Source organism: Podarcis melisellensis (genome assembly GCF_964234715.1).
Source record: "Podarcis melisellensis genome assembly, chromosome: 8".
Classification (NCBI taxonomy): Eukaryota; Metazoa; Chordata; class Lepidosauria; order Squamata; family Lacertidae; genus Podarcis; species Podarcis melisellensis.
In genome coordinates, this window is record NC_138540.1 from 33,271,657 (window position 1) to 33,292,662 (window position 21,006).

The 21,006-nt window shown below is 45.4% G+C and overlaps 2 protein-coding genes across 5 annotated transcripts in view; one reads left to right on the forward strand and one right to left on the reverse strand.

Moving 5' to 3' along the window:
* Window positions 1-250: 250 nt before the first annotated feature.
* Window positions 251-7,598, forward strand: ORC6 (origin recognition complex subunit 6). The gene is made up of 7 exons (XM_081924128.1): window positions 251-491; window positions 1,389-1,518; window positions 2,918-3,081; window positions 3,534-3,623; window positions 4,359-4,471; window positions 4,704-4,778; window positions 6,785-7,598. Exons 1-7 carry the CDS (start codon window positions 427-429, stop codon window positions 6,910-6,912), a joined length of 765 nt encoding a protein of 254 aa, XP_081780254.1. The 5' UTR covers window positions 251-426; the 3' UTR covers window positions 6,913-7,598.
* Window positions 7,599-8,447: 849 nt separating this feature from the next.
* The window catches only part of MYLK3 (myosin light chain kinase 3), a 31,185-nt gene continuing 18,626 nt past the window's right edge, over window positions 8,448-21,006 (reverse strand). For all 4 annotated transcript variants that reach the window (XM_081924029.1, XM_081924031.1, XM_081924030.1 and 1 more), the window contains 9 exons: window positions 20,470-20,575; window positions 19,213-19,306; window positions 17,619-17,728; window positions 16,176-16,317; window positions 15,380-15,450; window positions 14,714-14,842; window positions 14,001-14,153; window positions 12,482-12,614; window positions 8,448-9,064 (listed from right to left, as the gene is read on the reverse strand). In XM_081924029.1, coding sequence (XP_081780155.1) covers window positions 8,993-9,064; window positions 12,482-12,614; window positions 14,001-14,153; window positions 14,714-14,842; window positions 15,380-15,450; window positions 16,176-16,317; window positions 17,619-17,728; window positions 19,213-19,306; window positions 20,470-20,575 — 1,010 coding nt within the window. In that variant the 3' untranslated portion in view covers window positions 8,448-8,992. The remainder of the gene's footprint in view (window positions 9,065-12,481; window positions 12,615-14,000; window positions 14,154-14,713; window positions 14,843-15,379; window positions 15,451-16,175; window positions 16,318-17,618; window positions 17,729-19,212; window positions 19,307-20,469; window positions 20,576-21,006) is intronic.

Below are 21,006 nucleotides of genomic sequence, written 5' to 3' on the forward strand. Positions count from 1 at the left end.
CCGAAGGGGGAAGACTCCCTTCCGCTGCAGTGATTGGCTCTCGGGAGCGGCGACGGACGCTCCGCTCCGCCAATAGGGCCTCCACGCTCCTCGGGCTCGTCTTCCTGACTGATTAGGTGCCTCTTCACCAGCCCTTCCTCCTGGACAGCTGTAATAGGATGGAACGGCGCTACGTCACGTTCCGGAGAAGGAAGGAAGGAAGGGAAGGAGTGGGTTGAGGAGAGCCTCCGGCGAGTGACAGCAGAGGAGTGGGCGGAGCCAGGGCGGGAACGTTCGGAGAGGCAGCCGAGCGTTCGAAAGGGGCGCGGCAAGCGTGTCGCAACGTTCCCGGCAGGCTTTGAAGGTGTCGCGTCGTTCCATGCGCGCGCGGGAAAGCAAAGGAGGATCGTAGCAGTGGAGGCGTAGGCTGAGTTTAGCGGGCCGGGAATGGAGCGCGAAGTGATCCAGTGTTTGGCTTCCAAGCTGGGCGTCACTGCGCCCGGAGTTATCAGGTGAATTGGGGGAAGGGGATTTTATTTTATTGCATTCATTCATTCATTCATTCATTGCATTTTTGTATTTGTTTATTTAAATGCCTTTGGTATTTTATTATTTGTGGCCTCCCTGAAGTTAGAGGGATGTTTTAATCCTGCCTTAAAAAAAAAACTTTTAGATTTTTCTTTGTTCCCTCCCCCACCCCTTTTATGCCAGTTCTAACGTATGTGTTCGTTTACGTATTGCCGTTTTGAGTTACGGGGTGGAGGTGGCAGGGAGCGACCAATAAATTAACAATGATGGCTTATTTCTATCCCACCCTTCAAAGGGAGGCAAACAGACACACCGTTATTTAAAAGCAAAGAGAAAAGCAAAAATATTCTAAAACAATCAAAACATTTCTGAAAGCAGTTGCAATTAAAACATCGAAAACCAGTTTTGGTTAGAAACTATCTTGCCTTTAATGACCTTGGAGGTTCATAGAATGTATTTCTTTGTCTTTCCTTTAGTTAAGTCCTCTGGGTCCTTTCCCAAATGTTCAGACCTGTATAAATCAGCTGCATTCAAATTAGCACAACACAAAAATATTAATTTCATGATAACCTAAAAGTTTCCCTAAACGCTAGAAGGGCCCAGTTGCTAGATCGGACTGAAGGCTCTAGCCTTGTGCACGCTGTACTTTTAAAACATATCCAAAGTGCTTGCTTTCCCTCAAAGGATTCTGGGTATTGTAGTTCCTTAAAGGCTGCTGGGAATTGCAGCTTCATGAGTTGTTAGCTACAGTCCCCTGGATCCTTTGCAGGAAAGCACGTGGTTTGAAAGTGCTTTAAAGGTATAGGATATATGCAAGTTCTGTTTGGCTGTCCCGGCTGTGAAAATGGAATTAACCGTCTCTTCTGTTTGCTGTACCACAGAAAAGCTGAAGAGTATCTGCGCCTGTCTCAAGTGAAATGTGCCACCTTGCTGGCTCAGATGACTGCCACAAGCAAAGCCGTGATCTGCCTGGACTTGGCTGCTGCCTTCACAAAGAACCCCGTGGACAAAGTAATAAATGGTTATACGACCACCTCCCCACCCCAAGTGCTTTTTTCTTAAGCCATCTCTTTTGACTGCACATGGCAACTAGAAACCTTTGCTTCAAATGCAGGATTGGACAGATCTAGGGAAGGGCTGTGTAGTTCAGTGGCTAGATCATCCAGAAGGACCCAGGTTCAAGCCCCAGCATCTTCAAATAGAATGCCTCTTACCTGAAACATTGGGGAGCCGCTGCCAGTCATTGTACACAATACTCAGCTTAGATGAGGTGCATTGGAGATCATAAAAATGGCAGTGAACTGTGCTTGTAGCCTCCTGGTTTTGTTCTTCCCTTCACAGCACCAGCCGCTAAGAATTATCTTTCTCAAGAGGAAGGGAATTAAAGATAAGCCAGTGTCAACCATAGTGGGCCTGGGGGCAGCAGCCTTTGCCTTCCAGCATCCCAGGCACTGGCACCCTGCTTGCCTGCAGGTTTAGATGGGTTTTAACAGGATATCAGACAAATTGGTAGGAATCAGATCCATCAATGGCTATTGGACGAGATAGTGAATAGAATGGATCTTGGTGCACTGCAACTCCCATCAGCCTGAGCTGACATAGTCAATTAAGAACATAAGAATAGCCTGCTGGATCACCTAGTCCAGCATCCTTCTCTCATAGTGGCCAACCAGGTGCCTGTGGGAAGCCTGAAAGCAGAACTCAAGCAAAACAGCACTCTCCCTTCCTGTGGTTTCCAGAAACTGGCATTCAGAAGCATTGCTGCCTCTGACTGTGGAGACAAATCATAGCCTTCGTGGCTAGCAACCATTGACAGTCGCCTTCTCCATGATATGTGTTGCTGAAACACAAGCTGTTAGAGGGGATGTGGGAGAGCTGCTGCCCTCACATCTTACTTGAGGGCTTCTCATGAGCATCTGGTTGGCTGCTTTGAGTAACTGGGCTGGACTAGGTGGATCTTTTTTGCTCTCATCCAGCTGGGCTCTTATGTTCTTACTGCTTTGGACAGTTAAGCCCCTTGTTATTCTAGCTTTAAGGTGTACCAGATGCTTGGATGCTATAAGACACAGGGTGGCTCTGTGTTGAACCCACCTGCACGATGAAATCTGTACACGCGGCATTCTCACTCTTAACACTAGAATTGCCCATCTACATTGCAAGTCTGATGCACCAATGTCAGACTTGCAATCAAGTTAGCTGTGGGAAGGATCCCAGGCTTGTAAGAAGAGCAGAAAACTCAACAGAAGTTAGTTTCTTGTGTGACACACTACACACATCTATGCAAGACCACCTTCCGTTAAGCTAGTCACACAGAAGAGATCCTTATTTACCCCTGGGCAACTAGGTAAGAGGCTGTTACTTGCAAGGAGAAATTTTCTCATGATTTTCTGTGCTTTTCTTCCCTCTCAAGGCTTATTTAGTGAAACTTTCTGGCATGAACAAGACTACTTACCAGAGCTGCTTGAGGTCCTTTGAGAGCCTCCTGGGTGTGAACTCCAGCCTTGGCATCCGAGATCTGGCTGTTCAGTTTTGCTGCCTGGAGGCAGTAAATATGGCCTCAAAAATATTGCAAAGGTAGGGAATTTTTAAGGAGATCCTGCAGCATAAACTTTTACCCTTGCTTTTAGGAAATGTCAGCAGGGCAGGCAACAAAACATTCTGGTTTGTAGTACAGGCAACTCCCAGTTTACACTGGGGTTACTTTCCAAGGCACCACATATTTACGTGAAATCACGTATATCTGAAACACCATTGAAAAGCCTGCAAGTCCCTTTTTGTGACACTTCCGGGTCACTTCCGGGTTTGGCACAATGTGTTTGTGTGCAGTCACGCACATATCAGATGTGCCTAAAACAATTGCTGCCTATATTCCTGTTCAGAGTTCTAGCCGGAGAGGATACTCTGTATGGATGTTGCTGTTTGGCTGCATCAATTTGCTTTCTGAGAGCTTCACTCCCTTCTAGACAACCTCTGTTAGTGTTGTGACAAAACGGCTGCGGTTTCAGAAAGTGGCTTTGCTCTTTCAGGTATGAATCCAGCCTGCCAGAAGCTCAGAAGATGGATCTCGATTTGTCCAAGTCCTTATTCACCACCGCAGCATTGTTTACAGCTTGCAGGTAAAGTTTGGCCAGGTTCCATTTTGTATTTGGGGTGGGGTTGGTACTAAGAAGTTCTCCTTGTGTTAATTCTGCTCAGGTGATGGGCGGGTGGGGATAGCAACTAGGATTCTGCACCAGGAAGAAATGCAGAGATTGTTTAGGGCAGAAGTTAGCAGCCTTTTTGCCCCAGAGGGCCACACGCAGCAGGGAGTAGGCACTCAAGGGCCACATGCTCATGGCTGGGGCCTGAGCTGATGGTAAATGGACCCATTCATAGAAGCTTAATATTGCAGAATTGGAAGGGCTCCAACGTTCACCTAGCCCATCCTCCGCAACACAGAATTTCACACACACACACACATTCCCCATCAATATCATGCTGTCCCCAGCCTGCCCAACAGTTCTTGGACAGAGGGGAGTGCAGTTCAATTTAGAAGACAGTACACAAGGATTGCCCTCCCTGGGATTGTCCTTTCCATCATAATTGCACTTCAAGGAACTCCAGATGTAGATGAACTACAGCACCCATTGTACCTGGCCATGGGTCATGCTTGCTGGGGCTGATGGGAGTTGTAGTTCAGCAGGATCTTTAGGGCACCATTTTTGGCCACCCCTGCATTTTCTAGATGTCCAGTTTCCTGCAGGCAACTCTTGCTTGCTACAGGCAAATGACTGTTTACAATCAGAGCGAAGAGTATGGTGAAATATTCAGTTGTGTGATCCTTTTGAAAATCAGCCGGCCTCTTCTTGCAGGTGTTTGAAACTTAAAGTGGATAAGAACAAAATGGTAGCTGCGTCTGGGGTGAAGAAAACCATATTTGACCGTCTCCACGGCCAGCTAGAGAAGATAAGCCAGCAAATGGGCCGTACGTATTTCTTATTCATCCCTTGTAGCCTCAGTCCTCTGTCTCCAGCATGTGCAGGTGATAAATTTTACCCATGATCTGAAACGAGGTGGGGAGTGTGTGAAGCTGCTGGATGCCACCTCCCATCATCCCTGAAAATTGGTTGGATGATGGTAACGACTTCCCGCTCTGGTCTAGAAGTCCAGATTTCACATAAACCACACTGAGGAGGTTGTTCTCTTTTCTTCCAAAGGTGAAAGTGTTCCATTGGCCACGGAGGCCTCCAAACCTCAGGAGACCTTGCTGGAAGGCCTTGGCAAGAATGCTGGTAGGTGAAACTTGACTCGCTCGCCTACTGCTTCTGCAAAACAGGGTCCTTTGTTGGAAACTTGGGAGCCAGGCTCTAAGAGCAGCTTCAGTGATAGGAAAGTGTTCTCAGCTGTGTTAGATGAACCAGTTTGGGGCGTCCAGGGTTGGTAAAAGTCAACGAGTCATCTTGCTGTTTTTATAGTGATATTTAGAGCAATGTTTTGTTGTTTTTATCAGTCGCATTCTAAACAACCAAGGTGCAGTAAAGATAGTTAAAAACACAAAAACAGCCAATACATTTAAAACCAAACTAAGACCATACAGAGTAGACCTTGCGGCAGTGACCTTTTCGTCCAGCTGGGAAGGTTTTTCAGAACTAAAATGTATACGGTTGTTTCTGGAAAGTACAGAGTGTATCTCCCCAGGAAAGGCTATTCCAGACAACAGGGGTAGCCACACTAAAAGCCCTGCTCCGAGTTACTGTTTGAGCAGGGTTCTGAGATCTTTGGAACTTGCAGGATAAACTCTCCCACAGACCGTAGCAATCTACTATGGGTTAAGATAACCTAGTCCTAAGTTGTAAAGGGCCTTATTATGTTAGTACCAAGACCTTCAACTTGGCAATGTATCAATAGGCATAAAATTGTAATACCCCGATTTTGGCGACATTCCATAACATACCATATTTTATATATTTATAGATAGACCCTGTTATCTTCTGGTCTGTGTAAAGGCCACAGGAGCTGGTGTGTGCATTCATGTGCTGTAGGTGAGGAACAGGCACCACTGGCTGGATTCTTAGCTGCACGCAGACACACTTGTGGAACAGCTTTGATAGGTGTGGTTAGCCACCCACCTGTCATTCACCTGACTGTCATGCTGGCATGGTGCTTTGCGAGCATCTGTGATCAGCAGTGCCTGCAAACCACGCAGGAACTACTTTGTTACCTGTTACACACCTGGTGCCAGGTACAGGACAGGTGGACGTGGCTTGGCCCAAAAAAAAAGGCCCATGGACCAAATAGGGAATTTAATTAGGTTTCAGGGCTGGGGGTTCCCCCATCCCCACGGCTTTTCTAAGCCAACCATCTCCTGCAAGACCTTTGCCCACCCTCACAGTTCATGCTGAGCCCCTGCCTCTGATTTAATGTCTGCAGCAGGAAACAGGTTCCTCCAGTGATGGACGTGTTTTGCTTTCAAGTCAGACATAACTGTGTTTCTTAAGCAATTGGGCAAAGCCACATTCCAGGCCTGGAAGATTTGGTCCACGTTTTGTCTAAGGCAACCAGATGTGGGAACCTGGAAAAAGCTAAACTGGTCATGATTCAGGCAGTGCCTGGATGGGCTTCTGAAACAGCAGGCAGGATATAAATAAGAGTAAAATAAAAAGGGAAGACAAGGACACACGAGTCATCTTGATTCTCCGCAAACATTAGAAATGGAAATTAATCAAGAGAACTCTCTGCCACATCTATTGCTCCCTTTATTTCCAGTGTTATGCCATTGCTTATCTAGCTAAAGCATTTGCTATCTATCCACAAGAGGGAGGTGTCTGCAAGCTCAAAGGAGCCCCAAGGTTTGCAGACATATAGCAGAAGTGATGCTAATACTTGTCCTCCGTGTTAAATAAGATTGACTGGCCTCCGTGCTGTTGAGCCCTCATCCAACGGAGATTCATCAAGCATTTTCCCTTATGAATTTCCGGCATCTATTGAAGGCCTTTATTCATGCCAGCAGGCCTATGCAGCTGTCTGAAAGGTCCCTTGAGCAACCAAACCTTTTAATGATTGTTTTGCATTTCTTTTATTACTATTTTAATATGGTTGCACACTGCCCCGGTGCTTTGCAAGAAGGCGGGATTATAAATACTTTCATGCGTAAATATATCTTGGGGGGGTACTTGATGACTGAGAGGGTGGAGCAAGTCCTTAACCAGCTAGAAGTAGACTTGATTTGGGTTCTTCCAGACTACTTGTTGTACGAGCATCTTCTCCAAAGTCTTGTCTCTTTTCCACCCCACGACAGCAAATGAAATGGAAGCAGAGACCCCTCGCAAGCGTCCGAAAATTGAAACGGAGGCAAAAGAAGAGTATGAAGAATGGAAGAGGAGAATTTTGGAAAGCGCAGCTAAATCACAAAGGGACAGTGTTTGACCTGAGCAGGCAACTCTTCTGGGATTTTTAGAATCAATGGTATTTTTAGGCCAGCAACCTTCGTGGTGGTTTTTCTTGGGCACTGGTTTGAGCGCGCACACTTCCCAGTTGGGTGTCGTAGCGCAAAACATGGATTGTGGGAATTGGCCTCTGCTTCCTCCCCTGGAGGCTTCTGGGATGAGTGCAGAAAGCCCGCCCTACTGATTGGTTCTCCTTGGTCAGGAGGGCTACACTACTGAAATGGCCCTCAAAACGTGTGTGCTCTTTATTTTGCTGTTGAGGGCCTGTGTGAACTCCACGTTATATTGTTCAAGGAAGCTTGGGACTGTTTTTGCAGTGAGAAAGAACTTCTGTGCCGCAGCTCAGATTTTTGGAGGTGGGAATCTTGCAAGTTATGGCCAATTCTGGATTTGGCAATCCGGGCATCTCAACCATAACCATGCTTGCTCAGATGTAAACCATTATTTGCAATGGGAGTTGCTTCCATGGAAGACACTTCAAATCAGGGTGCAAAGATTTGGTATCTGAATATGCCTGCTGCCAACTCATTCCCACTTCCAAAATCTTTTTAGACAACACAATTTTTAACTTCACATTTTCACTCTGTCTCTCAGGTTTATTTTTATTGTGGCTTTGTGTAAGACATCACTCACTTGCAGCAACATCAATAAATACTTTTATTTCTATATTTTTTCTTCCTCTCCTTTTTAGTCTTGTTTTACAAATGACAGAGATCAATATATAAATCAGAGTTAGTGTTGTTTCCCTTTCTTACTGCCAGTCAACCGCATTCCAAATTATCATACGCATGCAGAACTCGTCATTGATGAATCCCCTACGTGGAAGTTTAAAATGTGTGTGTCTGAGGCTGCTGAAGGAAGTGTAAAAAAAGAAAACCCGCCCTACTGAGAATAGCCAGTTGGTAGTGTAGTGGTTTAGCATGTTGAATGACAGTTTCTCCACTTTGCAAACAGGCCCCAAAAGGTTGATCCCTAATATATCCTGCCTTCCCCACAAAGTGAGACTGTACCTCCCTCCTTAGGTGTCTTGTAATAAGTCGATAATAACTGATGTTATGGATCACAGCAAACATTTGTGTGGATCACCACAGGCAATTGGGGCTTAAACAGGTGTGCCATCAGGAGGTAATTTGTAATTACTGATTTGCAGTGGGTCTATCTGCAAGAATTTTCAACTAAGTAAACGTAAAGAAAAAGAATTAATTTGCTGTGATAGCTGGTTGGTTTTTTCAATTGCTCATCTCGTCCTCACCAAAAGAGAAGTGTTACTTGGTTGCCTTTTGAGTGTCTGCTGGCTGACGATTTGGAGATCAGCTTCTTGATCTGCAGGAACTTTGATGAACATTCACACTTGTCTGTGTAAGTTGTCCCACTGTGAGGCTCATGAGATGCTTAAAGTAAGTGGTGCTGCCCTCATAGCCCCTGTTTTTACACCTGGCTCAGGTGGTGGGACCTCGGTATTATTGTAAAATAGAAAGTAAATCCCCCAAACCTGAAGCATCTCTACCCTCCATCCTGAATTATTATAATCATTTATTGCAACCAGCAGTGGCAACAAAGCGGAAGGAGGCAAATGGGGTCAAGAAGCAGCAGAAGAAGAAGAAGCAAAAGTGTCCAGTGGGAAACAAATGTTTGGGAAGATACACAATTTGTTTCATCGCACCCACCCAAGTACTAAGTTGAAAGCAAACAGGCTGAAATCAGTTGTAAGCAAGGACACACTGTGTTGCTTTGTTATAGCATACGCCTCACAGTTCTCAAACTATTCAAAGGAAACCAGTCCCACTCAGATAGGGTCACTGCTAAGCACTAAGATATAATTAGAGAAATGAAGGTATTATGAGGCAAGACTCATGGTCGCCGTCCTCCACAACAGAACCCATTTCCTCCTTATATATAGCAAGTCCCGTTCTATCCTATTAGGGCTCAAAGGCAGAAACTTCACGCTTGTGGCTATGGGATAATGGGAGAGGAGGAAATGCATCCTAATTGCCAAAACGGTAAAGGTGGGCCAATGGCTAAAAACCAGAGTCCTTCCGTTTTCGGTCTTCTACAACAGGTTATGCAGGATTCTCAGTCATGCTTGGGAACCTCCTCAGCCTGTTGGCAGCGGCCACCACGTAGAAATGCTTCTGCAAAAGAAAACAAACAACACCGGGATGTTAAGAGTGACAGGATTGGGTGTCGCGTCACACAGGAAGGAGACAGAGCTGGAAATGGTTTGAATCTTGCTTCATCATATTGACACTACTGGATCAGGCCAATGGCCCATCTAGCCCAGGATGCAAGCACAAGGGCCTTTTCCCCACCTGCGATTCTCGGCAACTCTCATTCAGAGGCGTATTGCCTCTTGATGGAGAGGGCCTCACATGCATATGCCCTCTTTCGGCTCACGGGGACCTTTTGGACAGCATCCTACTCATCTAGCCTGCTGGGTATCCTTTTTCTGCCCAGTTGCCAGCATACCCAATGCCTGGAGGTACCCTGCTGTTAATTGCAACCATTTGGGGCATGTCAAGGTGTTGACAGGCTCAAAGAACAAAGCAGCAGCTGCCTCTGGTCTTTGTCACGCAGACAATGCAGAGCGATACCTGAACCCTCCTGGGGAGGCGGGACATGAAATTCTTAATATCTTCGTGGAGCAAACACCTTTTTGCAGTCACTGCCTTTCTTGTGGTTACTCCTCTAGCACTGCAACCAAGACAGCTCAGATACTGAAGAATAGCAATGGCCATACAGGAGATGTCAGATTCAAATGGATTGAGAACAGAGGGAGTTCCCTTATGCCAGGCATAGGCAAACTCGGCCCTCCAGATGTTTTGAGACTACAGTTCCCATCATCCCTGGCCAGCTAGGGGTGATGGGAGTTGTAGTCCCAAAACACCTGGAGGGTCCAGTTTGCCTATGCCTGCCTTACACCGAGTCAGGCTCTTGGTGCATTTAGCTCAGTGCTGTCTACACTGACCGGCAGCAGATTCCAGGCAGGGTACTCTCCCAGGCCCACTTGGAGATGCTGGGGATTGAACCTAGAACCTCCTGCATGCAAAGCAGATGTTCTGCCGGGAAATCTCATAAGAATGTAAGAAAGCTCCTGCTGGATCAATCCTCTGTTGTGTTTAGCACAGTGGCCAAGCAGATGCGTTTTAAAAGCCCACAAATGGCGGGCTGGAAGGCAACGGCCATCTCCTGCAGCTGATACTCAGAAGCACACTGACTGCATAAATGTTGCATCAATTATTATTAATTACAGTGGTACCTCTGGTTACGAACTTAATTCATTTCGGAGGTCTGTTCTTAACCTGAATCCATTCTTAACCTGAGGTACCAATTCAGCTAATGGGGCCTGCTGCGCCGCCACCACGCAATTCCTGTTCTCATCCTGAGATAAAGTTCTTTTTTTTTTTAATATAATTTTTATTAAGATTTTCCAAATTAAAAACAAATTAGATCCAATTCATACACTTTCTTCCAAAACCAAAGCCAGGACTTCCCCTTCCCGCCCCCAATTGCGTTCCAAATCTTCCGAATAAGCAATTAAATTCAACAAGTTTTTATCCCATGACTCACTTAACATCAATAACCCAATTTTTCCAAATTCCCATCCCCTAAGATCGATTTTTTCCCTTCCACGAGTTCCCCCTTTCAAAATTTTATAAAAAAAGAAAAAAAGATATAAAGATAAAAAAAATAATTTTACAACCTTTGGATTCCAAATTTCCCTCCCCCCTTTCTCTGTTGTGTTCCTTCTATCCCTTCATCCTAATGTCTTCCTGAAGTTCCTACCCACTTAATCCATATCCCTCTAGTAGTTTGCCAGTCATATTTAATTACAAATGTCCAATCTTGGAAGGAGTCTGTCTCAAAAAGGGGCCCATTTTTTCTATCCAGATTTTTATATCCAGGAGTAAGATACTCCCATTTAATTTCCATAAGCTTGTCAAATCTGGATGTCCCAAATGTTCCCAATTCTGTCCAGTTCATGATGTTTCCATATTCTTGTCATTCTCTCTCCTCCTTCTGTTTCCCTGTTTTCCCGCAAAAATGTTCTTTTTCCATGACCTTCTTATTTTCTGCAGAGGCTTGTTATTCAGAAGCAAAACATTATGTCATGTCCCTTTCGTTTTCCAACTAAAGAATCCATTGTTTCCTGTAGTTTGTAGCCCTCTGTAGACAAAACAATGTTCCATTTCTGCAGTTCCCAAGAGATTAAAAGTTACAACTGTTCAGGTTTCCTGAGAAAAACACATGCAATGTCGCTCAGCTCCTCTAGGTGGATCGCAGTAACTAAGTTCCCTTCCAGATCAAATCCATTAGTCCAAATAGTTTGTAAATCCTTATTTGAAACAATTTGTATACAATTTAAAACAAATGTAACCGGCAAAGTCCTCAAAGCAAAGTCCCTGCTTTATTCTTCCGTTTTGACAGCCTTTGACAGCTGTCAAAACTCCCGATGCTCTTCCCCAGGTAGTTTCGCGGATCACTCCAGGGATTCCGGGGGGGGTTGTTTTTTTAATACAAATTCCACTTTTCTCCTCCAGCACAGTCTTATAGTTTTCCCTCGCAAAGTTGCTAATTCATGAAGATAGAGATACGCTCGATCTTAGTCGTTAAGTCCTTTGTTTTGGCTCTTCTACAATTAAGGGGTAGGCTGACTTCCTTTTTTCCACCTCCCCCGTTCGCTCCAGATTTTAAAAATTTATCCCTCTTTTTTAATCCATAATCCAATTACTCACGGGTTCTTCTTTTAGATCCAGATTTTCAATAGAAGAAGTCAGCGCTCTCCGCCGGATGGCATGCGGCTGCGCTCGGCAGGGATAGCAGAGAACTCAAAGCACCACGCTTCTCCCCGGCGCCCGATCCGTAGCCTTTAAAAAGGCTCCTTCACGAGCCGGGAGGGCGCTAACGGTGCCAGCCGAGTCTCCATGTCCACGGCCTCACTCTGGCCGTGGTTTTTGAGGGTCCCCGCATCGCCGGTGCGGTAGGACCCAGCCCCTGCCGAGCAGGCTCCCTCCGGAGCTCGGAGGGAGCCCGCCATTCGGCGATGGCGCCGACCCGGAAGTCCTGAGATAAAGTTCTTAACCCAAAGTACCACTTCCGGAGTTTGTAACCCAGAGTGTTTGTAACCCGAGGTACCACTGTAATTAAATTTGTCACCTTTTTCGCTATGGCAACTCCAAGCGACTTACAATACTTTAAGCAAAAAGCAAAACATGAAGCCTACATAAAACATCCCACCCACTCAAAAAGGCCATAGATAGATAAAAGCTAAAGGCCTGATTAAAAAGGGAAGTTTTTGCCTGGTGCCTAAATACATGTAATCATGGTGCCAGGCGAGCCTCACTGACGTATTACAGAATATGCTTGCTAGCAGAACAGTCGCCTGGAGGCACCCCGGGTCCCAAGTTGTTTAGGGTTTTCACTTCTGAGTAACAAGAACTTGAACATGGCCTGGCAAGCTGAGAGACGCAGCCAGTGGGCCTCATGGATGACAACCACAATAACCTTGAATGGTGCTTGGAAAAAGAGTCAGAAGTCAATGCAGATCTTACTTTCCATTTCCTCTGAGCCATGTAACGCCGTAGTAGCAGCTGAGACCTCAAGCGCACCTTGGACTTCTTGGCTTTGCCAGGCAGGTCTGCCAGCCATTCGTGTTTAAGGCAATTTGCGGCACTTGTTCTGCCACTGTGAAGATACGAGGGAGGGTGGAAGAGAATTTGTGAATGGACACACGAGGTGGAATCTGACCTTCTCTGGAAATGAAACAACAGTCATTCAGCATTAGGTTTGAATGTCTTGTTTGATTATTTTGGAACCAAATGAAAGCAAACAGGTTGCAGGGATGGTCTACATCAGCGGTGGGGAAGCTCTAGCCTGCGGGCCTCTGAATTTGGCCTGCGAGGTCGTTTTGGGCAAATCACACCCACCTGTCAGTCACTGAGATCTGTTATCTATTTTCAAGAAATTTTATTAGTTTTACACATAAAAAATACAAATAAACACACATCAATAAAGTCATACTGTATGTGGAGATTCTCCAAATTTCACGACTTCCCCCCCGTCCATAGACTCTTATTTTAAATATCTACAACTGCATATTAGTCTGTACTCCAGTTTAGATATCGAACCATATTATCTGTAATGTTTTTTACGCTATAGTGGTACCTTGGGTTAAGAACTTAATTCGTTCTGGAGGTCCGTTCTTAACCTGAAACTGTTCTTAACCTGAGCTACCACTTTAGCTAATGGGGCCTCCTGCTGCCACCACCGCACAATTTCTGTTCTCATCCTGAAGCAAAGTTTTTAACCCGAGGTACTATTTCTGGGTTAGCGGAGTCTGTAACCTGAAGCGTCTGTAACCCGAGGTACCACTGTGCAAGTGTGTCAGAATCCTGCTCTTGTTTCCATCTGCTTACAGTGGTCTCCTAGATAACTTTTAACAAATTTTCCCCATTCTTTTATAAAGTTTTTATCCTCTTGGTTTCTGAGTTTTCCAGTCAGCTTTGCCATCTCAGCATAGTTCATCAACTTGGTTTGCCATTATTCTCTGGTAGGGACTTTGTCATCTTTCCAAATCTGGGCCAATCACATCCGCAAGATCTGTTATCTGCAATCTGAGCAACGACTGCTAAGACTGGAAGATAAGGGATCTCTTATTACCTGTATTAGCACCACTGGAGACAAGATTCTGCTTGTTTTAAGACATAGCAGGCAGAGACTCATCTCAGACCTTAATGTGGTAGGTAAGAGACAAGCCTGTGCAGGAATTCTGAATCTGATGCATGCCCTGCCATGCATCAGAAACGACCCACCAGTCCTGGATTCATCCTTTGGTTCGAGAAAGATTCCATATCTCAGTGTACATGCAGACCATATAAGCCCATTGCCCTCCATCACTCTGGTGTGCAAAAGCTGGGAAGCAGGTTCATTGGGCACAAGGACAGAGGCAGATTCAGCTGGGCTGAGAATTTTCAAGGGAATCTGGCAGGCTGGGTGATTGTATCCAAGTCAAGGGGCGGCAACAAGAATTATTAGGAATAAATTGCTTTTTTAAAACGAGAGGCACTGTACCTTTTCTCCTTTATCAGGAGCCTGGAAACAAAGTCTTTTGCTTCTTCCGACACTTGTTCAAACGCTTCCGCATCAAAATCCCAGCTGCAATTGACAATGTAATTCATGGTCTCCGTGTCAGTTTCTCCCAAGAAGGGTGACAAGCCGCTCACACTGAAACAGGAAACCAAGGTATCATATGGAGACATTCCTGCCTCTTTGCATGTCAGGTGCCTCTCTACCTGGGAGAAAGGTTTCCCAAGAGGCTGCACAATCTGTCTAGTCTGATACAGTGGAAGACCAGCACAGTGTGCAGGGCCTTCTCAGGGCTGCTCCAACTCTCTGGTACATTCTGCAAGGGGGCAACAATCCAGCCTATAGAGATGAGCAATCTGCAGCACTCCAGTTGTTGCTGGACTACGAGTCCCATCATCAGCTTCCCTGAATACTGGCCATTCTGGCTGAGGCTGATGAAGTTGGACTGCAACAACATCTGGAGGGCCAATAAATTTAATAAATAATAATAAGATAAATAAATAAAATGTGCCAATGCGCTCCAACTAGTGCTGCTTTGGTGCTACGGTCTGAGTGTGTAAATATAGCTGCGTCACAAGGGGTTTTCCCTCTTTTGCTATGTGACACCACTCCTCTTCTCTTTTCCACATCCTGACCTTACAAAATGCCACTTGGTGGCCTTTTCTATGGAGCAAATGTTCTCCAGAGGGTTTACTCACAGCATGTATGCAATGACGCCCACACTCCACATGTCTGTCGGGAACGACACAAAGTCATAGTTCACCACTTCAGGAGCCAAAAACTCTGGCGTGCCAAAATTAACTTTCAGCTTCTCGCGGGGCTTGTACCTTGATGAACAATGAGGAAAAAGAAAGAGAGAGGTGCAAATTTGTCAGCGATGATGTGATGCTCCAGTAGGCAGGTGCATGGACCATGCATAGATGATGAACCTGACAGCGGTTGTAGGACTACAACTCCCATCATGCTTGACCAATGGATACATTGACTGGGGCTGATGGGAGCTGGAGGTTCCCAGCTGTACTATACATACAGCTAAACACTCTATCATGCCATTGAAAACATGCAGGCTTCGCCTTTCCATTGCAAGGAGAGGAATTCGGCATCATGCTGTTATGATATCAGCTCAAGCATTTCAGCTTGCTGAATGGAACAATCTCCCCTGCCCCCCCACTCTGTGCACTGTTCAAGGTGTTTTTCCAACACCCCCTCAAGAGCCAAGGGGGGTGGGGTCAGGGGAAGAAGAAAGGGGGGAACCTGTTGCATTAGCGGGTCTTATTGTGTGAGCTCCCCAACATGAATATAAAGTATTAGATGAAAGAAAACATTAGCAGCCAAAAGAAGTGGGGGTGGGTGGGGAGGCTTACCTCCTTGCTAATCCAAAATCAATTATTTTAATCTGGTTTCCTGTGCGATTCACACACAGTATGTTCTCAGGCTGCAGAGGAAGAAGAAAGCATGCGTAGATTAATCTGAGAAGTCATCATCTGCAATCTTTGTATGTGATTACAATGAATTCTTTTGCAAAGCTCATCTGTGTAAAATTATGTTTCAGCATGGCAAGGGGAAAGCCCCAAGTTCAAATGCTATTTGCTCAGGCGCCAAAACATGATGAATTTTGCCCACTGGGTTTTAGCCTTGGATGCCTGACTTTGATATTTCAAATGAAGTGTTGTGATTAGCGTGTTGGACTAGGACCAGACAGACCCGGGTTGAAATCCTCACTTAGCCATGAAGTTACCAGCTGACCTTGGCAACACAGATATCAACAACACATAACCATAAATTATGATAAAGCTGTGTAAAGTATAAAAAGATCAGAAAAAATGGTGCCACCATTCTCACTGGATTGTGAATGGGAGGTGTTACTGAATTTTAACGATACAATAAATATTGATTGTTCATAGCCATAAGTCAATGAAATAAATAAAAATGCACAAAGCAGAAGTCTCCTATAATCTCTGGTTAAAACTGAATCAAATTTAAAATCAACCTTGAAACTTCTTGGGGTTTCTCTTAACTTTTGCTTGCTCAAATTTACAAGTTGCTTCTGCAAACTATGGGGGTTTGGCTTGAAATTCTCGCTCAGATTTTCTTTGCTGCAATTGCATAAGCCGCAATTATTTTGGCTATAAATTGGCAGGGAGCAGAAATTTCCATCACCTTCAGATCCAGATGAAGGATGTACTGTTGGTGCAGGTAATAGATGCCCTCACATATTTGTTTGGTGAAAAGGATAGCGTCTAGTTCAGTGAGGTTGTAGTTTTCATCTGTGATCCGGTCAAACAGTTCACCACCATCAACACTAATAGGGAGACAGAACAGAACAGAACATGGAAGGGAGATGGGTATCCTCTTTTCAGCTCAATTGATTTACATACATTAGGTCCCAACTTCAGCAGACATCAGTCATAGGCTCATAAGTGTTAGAAGGACATCAAAAGTTATCTAGCCAACTATCCCAACTGAGCCATCCAGCCTAAGTCCACCATTTTCCAAAGCAGCCTATTCCACTGTCAGAAAGCTTGCACCACCAAGAAGTTCTTCCTAATCTTTAGTGAAAATCCCTTGTCTTGCAATTTGAACCTGATGGATCAGGCAGTGGCGGTACCTGCTGGAACAACTGGGGCAGAAAGTAGGGCAGCTAGGAGGTGGAGCCTGAGTCAATGACAGACAGAGCCACTGATAGCCCCATCCACAATATGCATTTAAAACGGTAAAGGTAAAGGACCCCTGACAGTTAAGTCCAGTCGTGAACAACTCTGGGGTTGCGGTGCTCATCTCGCTTTACTGGCCGGGTCATGTGGCCAGCATGACTAAGCCGCTTCTGGCGAAACCAGAGCAGTGCACAGAAATGCTGTTTACCTTCCCGCTGGAGCAGTACCTATTTATCTACTTGCACTTTGACATGCTTTCGAACTGCTAGGTTGGCAGGAGCTGGGACAGAGCAATGGGAGCTCACCCCATCGTGGGGATTTGAACCGCCGACTTTCCGATCGGCAAGTCCTAGGCTCAGTGGTTTAGACCACAGCACCACTCGCGTCCCTATTTAAAACAGTACCATACCACTTAAACAGTGATGCCCCCCCCAAATAAAGAAACCCAGGAACTGTAGTTTGTTAAGGGTGCTGAGAGGTCTAGCAGACCTCAAAAAACTACAGCCCCCAGAGCCCCTTGGGAAGCGGGATTGGTGATAAAACCACCCTGGGAATTGTAGCTCTGTGAGAGGGAACAGGAGTGGAACTCAGTAGAACTCATCCTGTAGTTAGTGTGCACAGGATCACAGGTTTAGCTGATTTATCAATAGATCAGCAAGGTTCAATTTCAATTGGTAAAGTTGGGAATAAAGGGCAACCCAAGCTGTTTTATATATTATATATTATTTTGTTTGCTCAAACTTTTGCCAGCCTTGTCCCCTTAACTATAACTGCCATCAGCCCCAGCTAGTCTGGCCAGTGATCGAGAATGATGGGAGTTGTAGTCCAAAACATCTGGAAGGTATCCGGCGGGGAGGGCAGGTTTATCCAATGTTATAACGGACAAGTTCTGTAGCGTTTCTCCTGCAGTTGCTCGCACAAGACCCTCAAAAGATATTTTATGACTCACTATTCCATGATTAAGGTGAGGTTGTTCTTGCACTCAAAAGCATCATAGAGCTGGATCAAATTCACATGGTTTAGCTGGTTCATGATGTTGATCTCGTTTTTCACCTCCTCCTGAAATATTAAAGATTAAGAGTATTGTGAGCGTTAGCAGCAGTCTGCAGACATTGCGTTTCAGCGGGGTGGAGGGTTTAGAAGGAACACAGCAGGAGCAGCCTGAGGCGAAACAGAAAGCTGCTCACCACCACCACCAGTTGCAGGCCACACACACACACCGCTGAGGCCTCCCTTAGCTGGGTAACATGACGGCGCCCACAAAGGCACAGCGACAGCGGTGGGTTCCAGTGAGATTTCTATGAACCAAAATTGACTTATTTGTCCATTGCTAGGGCTCTGGGTGATCCTGAACTGCTAAGGTGGCTTTCTGTCAGAAACCAGGCTGAGGAGTACAACTCTGATGAGGAATGGTGGAGCCCACCCCCGCCCCACTCATGGCCAAGATCCTGAAACTCCACAGGAGCAGGGGAGTCGTGTTGATTTGGAACAATGGTTTGCTGAGGGGCACAGTTCAGAAGACAATAGTCGGACAGAACTGGGAGGTGAACAGCAAGAGGAAGAACAGGAAGAGAGTCAGCTAGCCAACTCTCTCTCACTGGGAGATGTGGAGCCTCTCAGTCCCAAGGCTGGGAGATTAGGTAAGATGGCTGTGCAAAAGGCTCAATGGTTGAGAGATCAGGTGGCTAGGAGACGAGAGGACGGAAGTGACTAGAGGGAAATGGGCGGAACCTTAACTGGGAGCACCTGCATTCCGAGAATGGTCACTTGTTCTTTTGCTGCATTCATTAAACATTTCTGTTACTGGTAAGAGACTGCTTTTTCATTGTACTGCTTATCTACAGCTGGGGTGTGGGAGGAAGCCAAGCCCCTGAAGCCTGACACTTTCCCATAAACAATAGCCTGCTTGGGAGTAAGCTCTATCTCAAAATGCAAGCAGCCTGGAAGTGCGATTTGATGATTTCAGTGGAGTCTAGCTTCCAATTGAAAGGTCTTTGGGTCGCACCAAAAAACTGCCCACCACAAACCAAGTGCATAGCCTAAAAGGAATCAATATCCACTGGTGTGCATTTGCAGGACTGGATCTGCTATTTGTGATCAAATGCGAACCTGTGTACTGTGTACCTGCATACCGTTCCTGATCTCTTCTCACAAACCTCGATTAGTCCCAGGATCTAACCCACTGGGCTTTAGATTGTGGGAATAACTATCTAGTCCTTCTAACAGCAAACTCGACTGGCAAGTGTTGCCGAGTTTGTAACCAAAACAAATTCAGCTGAAAGAGGAGGTTGGTATCACCATGCTTGGGGAGACCTCAAGGTTTGCAAAAATGCAGAAAAAAAGCTTTTAAAAAAGCTTTAAATAAAATAAAATCCCAAAGAGCACCTAATCAGGACTGAGGATTCTCTGTAGCCATGGGGTTTAGAGAGACAGCTAGAAAGGGAGTAGGATGTCTCGCTTGGAGGCAATGCCTAGATGTGGCTTGAAAGAAAAGGTCCCCACTCTTTGCCTTGCTTTTTTATTTTTAACGAGGATATAATTACCCTTTCTTTTGCTACTTTCACTTTGATGATCTTGGCTGCCAGGCAGAGTCCCGTTGACTTTTCGGTGCACTTGTGAACTTGACCAAAACGCCCCCTGTTGATGGACGGAGAAGACAAAGCAGTGAAGCCCGGAGGGGAAACGGCTTAGAGGCCCACTCACCGCAGACGCCTCCGGAGACAAACTATTCTTATCGTCAATTAAAAATAACTTGGTACAAAGGGAACGGAATCGTGGAGGTCGGGAGGTCTAAGGGCTCTTCTTTCTCCCAGCTTAGGAGGGGATTAGGCTTGATCTTTCCAGCCAGTTGTCCAGTGCTTACGTTAAAATATTACACCCCATTTGTATTCCTCGTTTTCACCGTGGAATGACAACCTGACGGTGGTCTGCGCTGGGTTCCATAACTGGACACGCCTGGTCTCTGTCCTTTAGCAACACATTACCGAAGCTTCCTTCGAGTGGATATTTCTGTGCTAAATCTGTTTGTTTCTAAATGATGCCAGAGTCAATAGCTATGGGCGGGCGTTCTCAATTTCTACATTACAACCTCAGTCCAGATGTTGGGAAATGTCAAACTAACATTGTAGGGTTTTCTCCACTAAGTCCTACCCAGAATAGACCCATTGACATGAAAGGCCCCATCTGCACTACGTGTTTAAAGCAGTATCATAGCACTTTAAACAGGCATGGCTCCACCCCAAAGAATGTGTGTGTGTGGTATAGAAATTAAATGAATAATAATGATAATTATAAAGATAAATGATAAAAAATAGAAACAGTAACAATTAATTTCTCATGTATTCAAAATCCAATTAAAATGATGCAGTTGAATTAATTCAACAGAACTGATGGACTTGATCCGGTGATACTAGCTTTTCAAAGCCTGATAGTCATTTACATCTCCAGTGCCTCGCTGCCACCCCCTTGCTTAGGAGCCAACTCCAAGGCGTCTTCAGCCCCACAATAAAATATTTGAGGGGGCCAGGCTCCCCCTAAGTTGATGGGCATTGTCATTCAAATGGTGTGCATGCACCACATCATGTGATCGCTTATGCGGGATATGGCACCCCTGCTTGCTTAGGTAACCCCACCAACCCTCAGCGGCCACTACTGCCCACTTTGGGCAACACTGATCTTCCCCTCCCCTTCTGGCTTGGCAACCGTATCCAGTCTCTCCTCCCTGGGTTTACATGTTCTCATACCTGGTATGATTTTTAAATATATAAAAATAATAAGGAGGGCATTTTAGTGGGACTCACCCTCCCAAGACTTCGTGATGGCACACAGAGTAACACGCCGTCAGCTCAGTTTGCTTGATGCTCACGATCCGATGTTCAAAAGGAGCAGGAGGCGGAGGGCTGTCGTCTGAAGCAGAAACAAACCGTGCTTATTGCACTAGTTTTTATTGCGTGCACATGTAGTCAAAATCCAACTAAAACTATTTCGTTTAAATAAATCAACAAAATGTATTAAATCAACAGAATTAATTAACTTGATCCGATCATTACTGGTTATGGTGAGTACGCTCAACTAATTATTCCATGCAGCCTATAGGTCTTCGAGTGCTTCCAAAATCTGCCCAACCAGTTTGGCATGAGGCTGTTAAAATGTCAAAAGAGTGTCTGTACGCTATAGGCAATTACGCCTATATTGTGTGATGTCCCACCCACTTGAAAATCGTTGTCTTCCTCACAGTTTTGCCATGCCTTTCACCAGCCAAGGGAATGTGTACAAAAATGTATGTACTGGGGCTAAAGTGTGCATACAAAATGCATATATTGGGATGCAAAAATGCA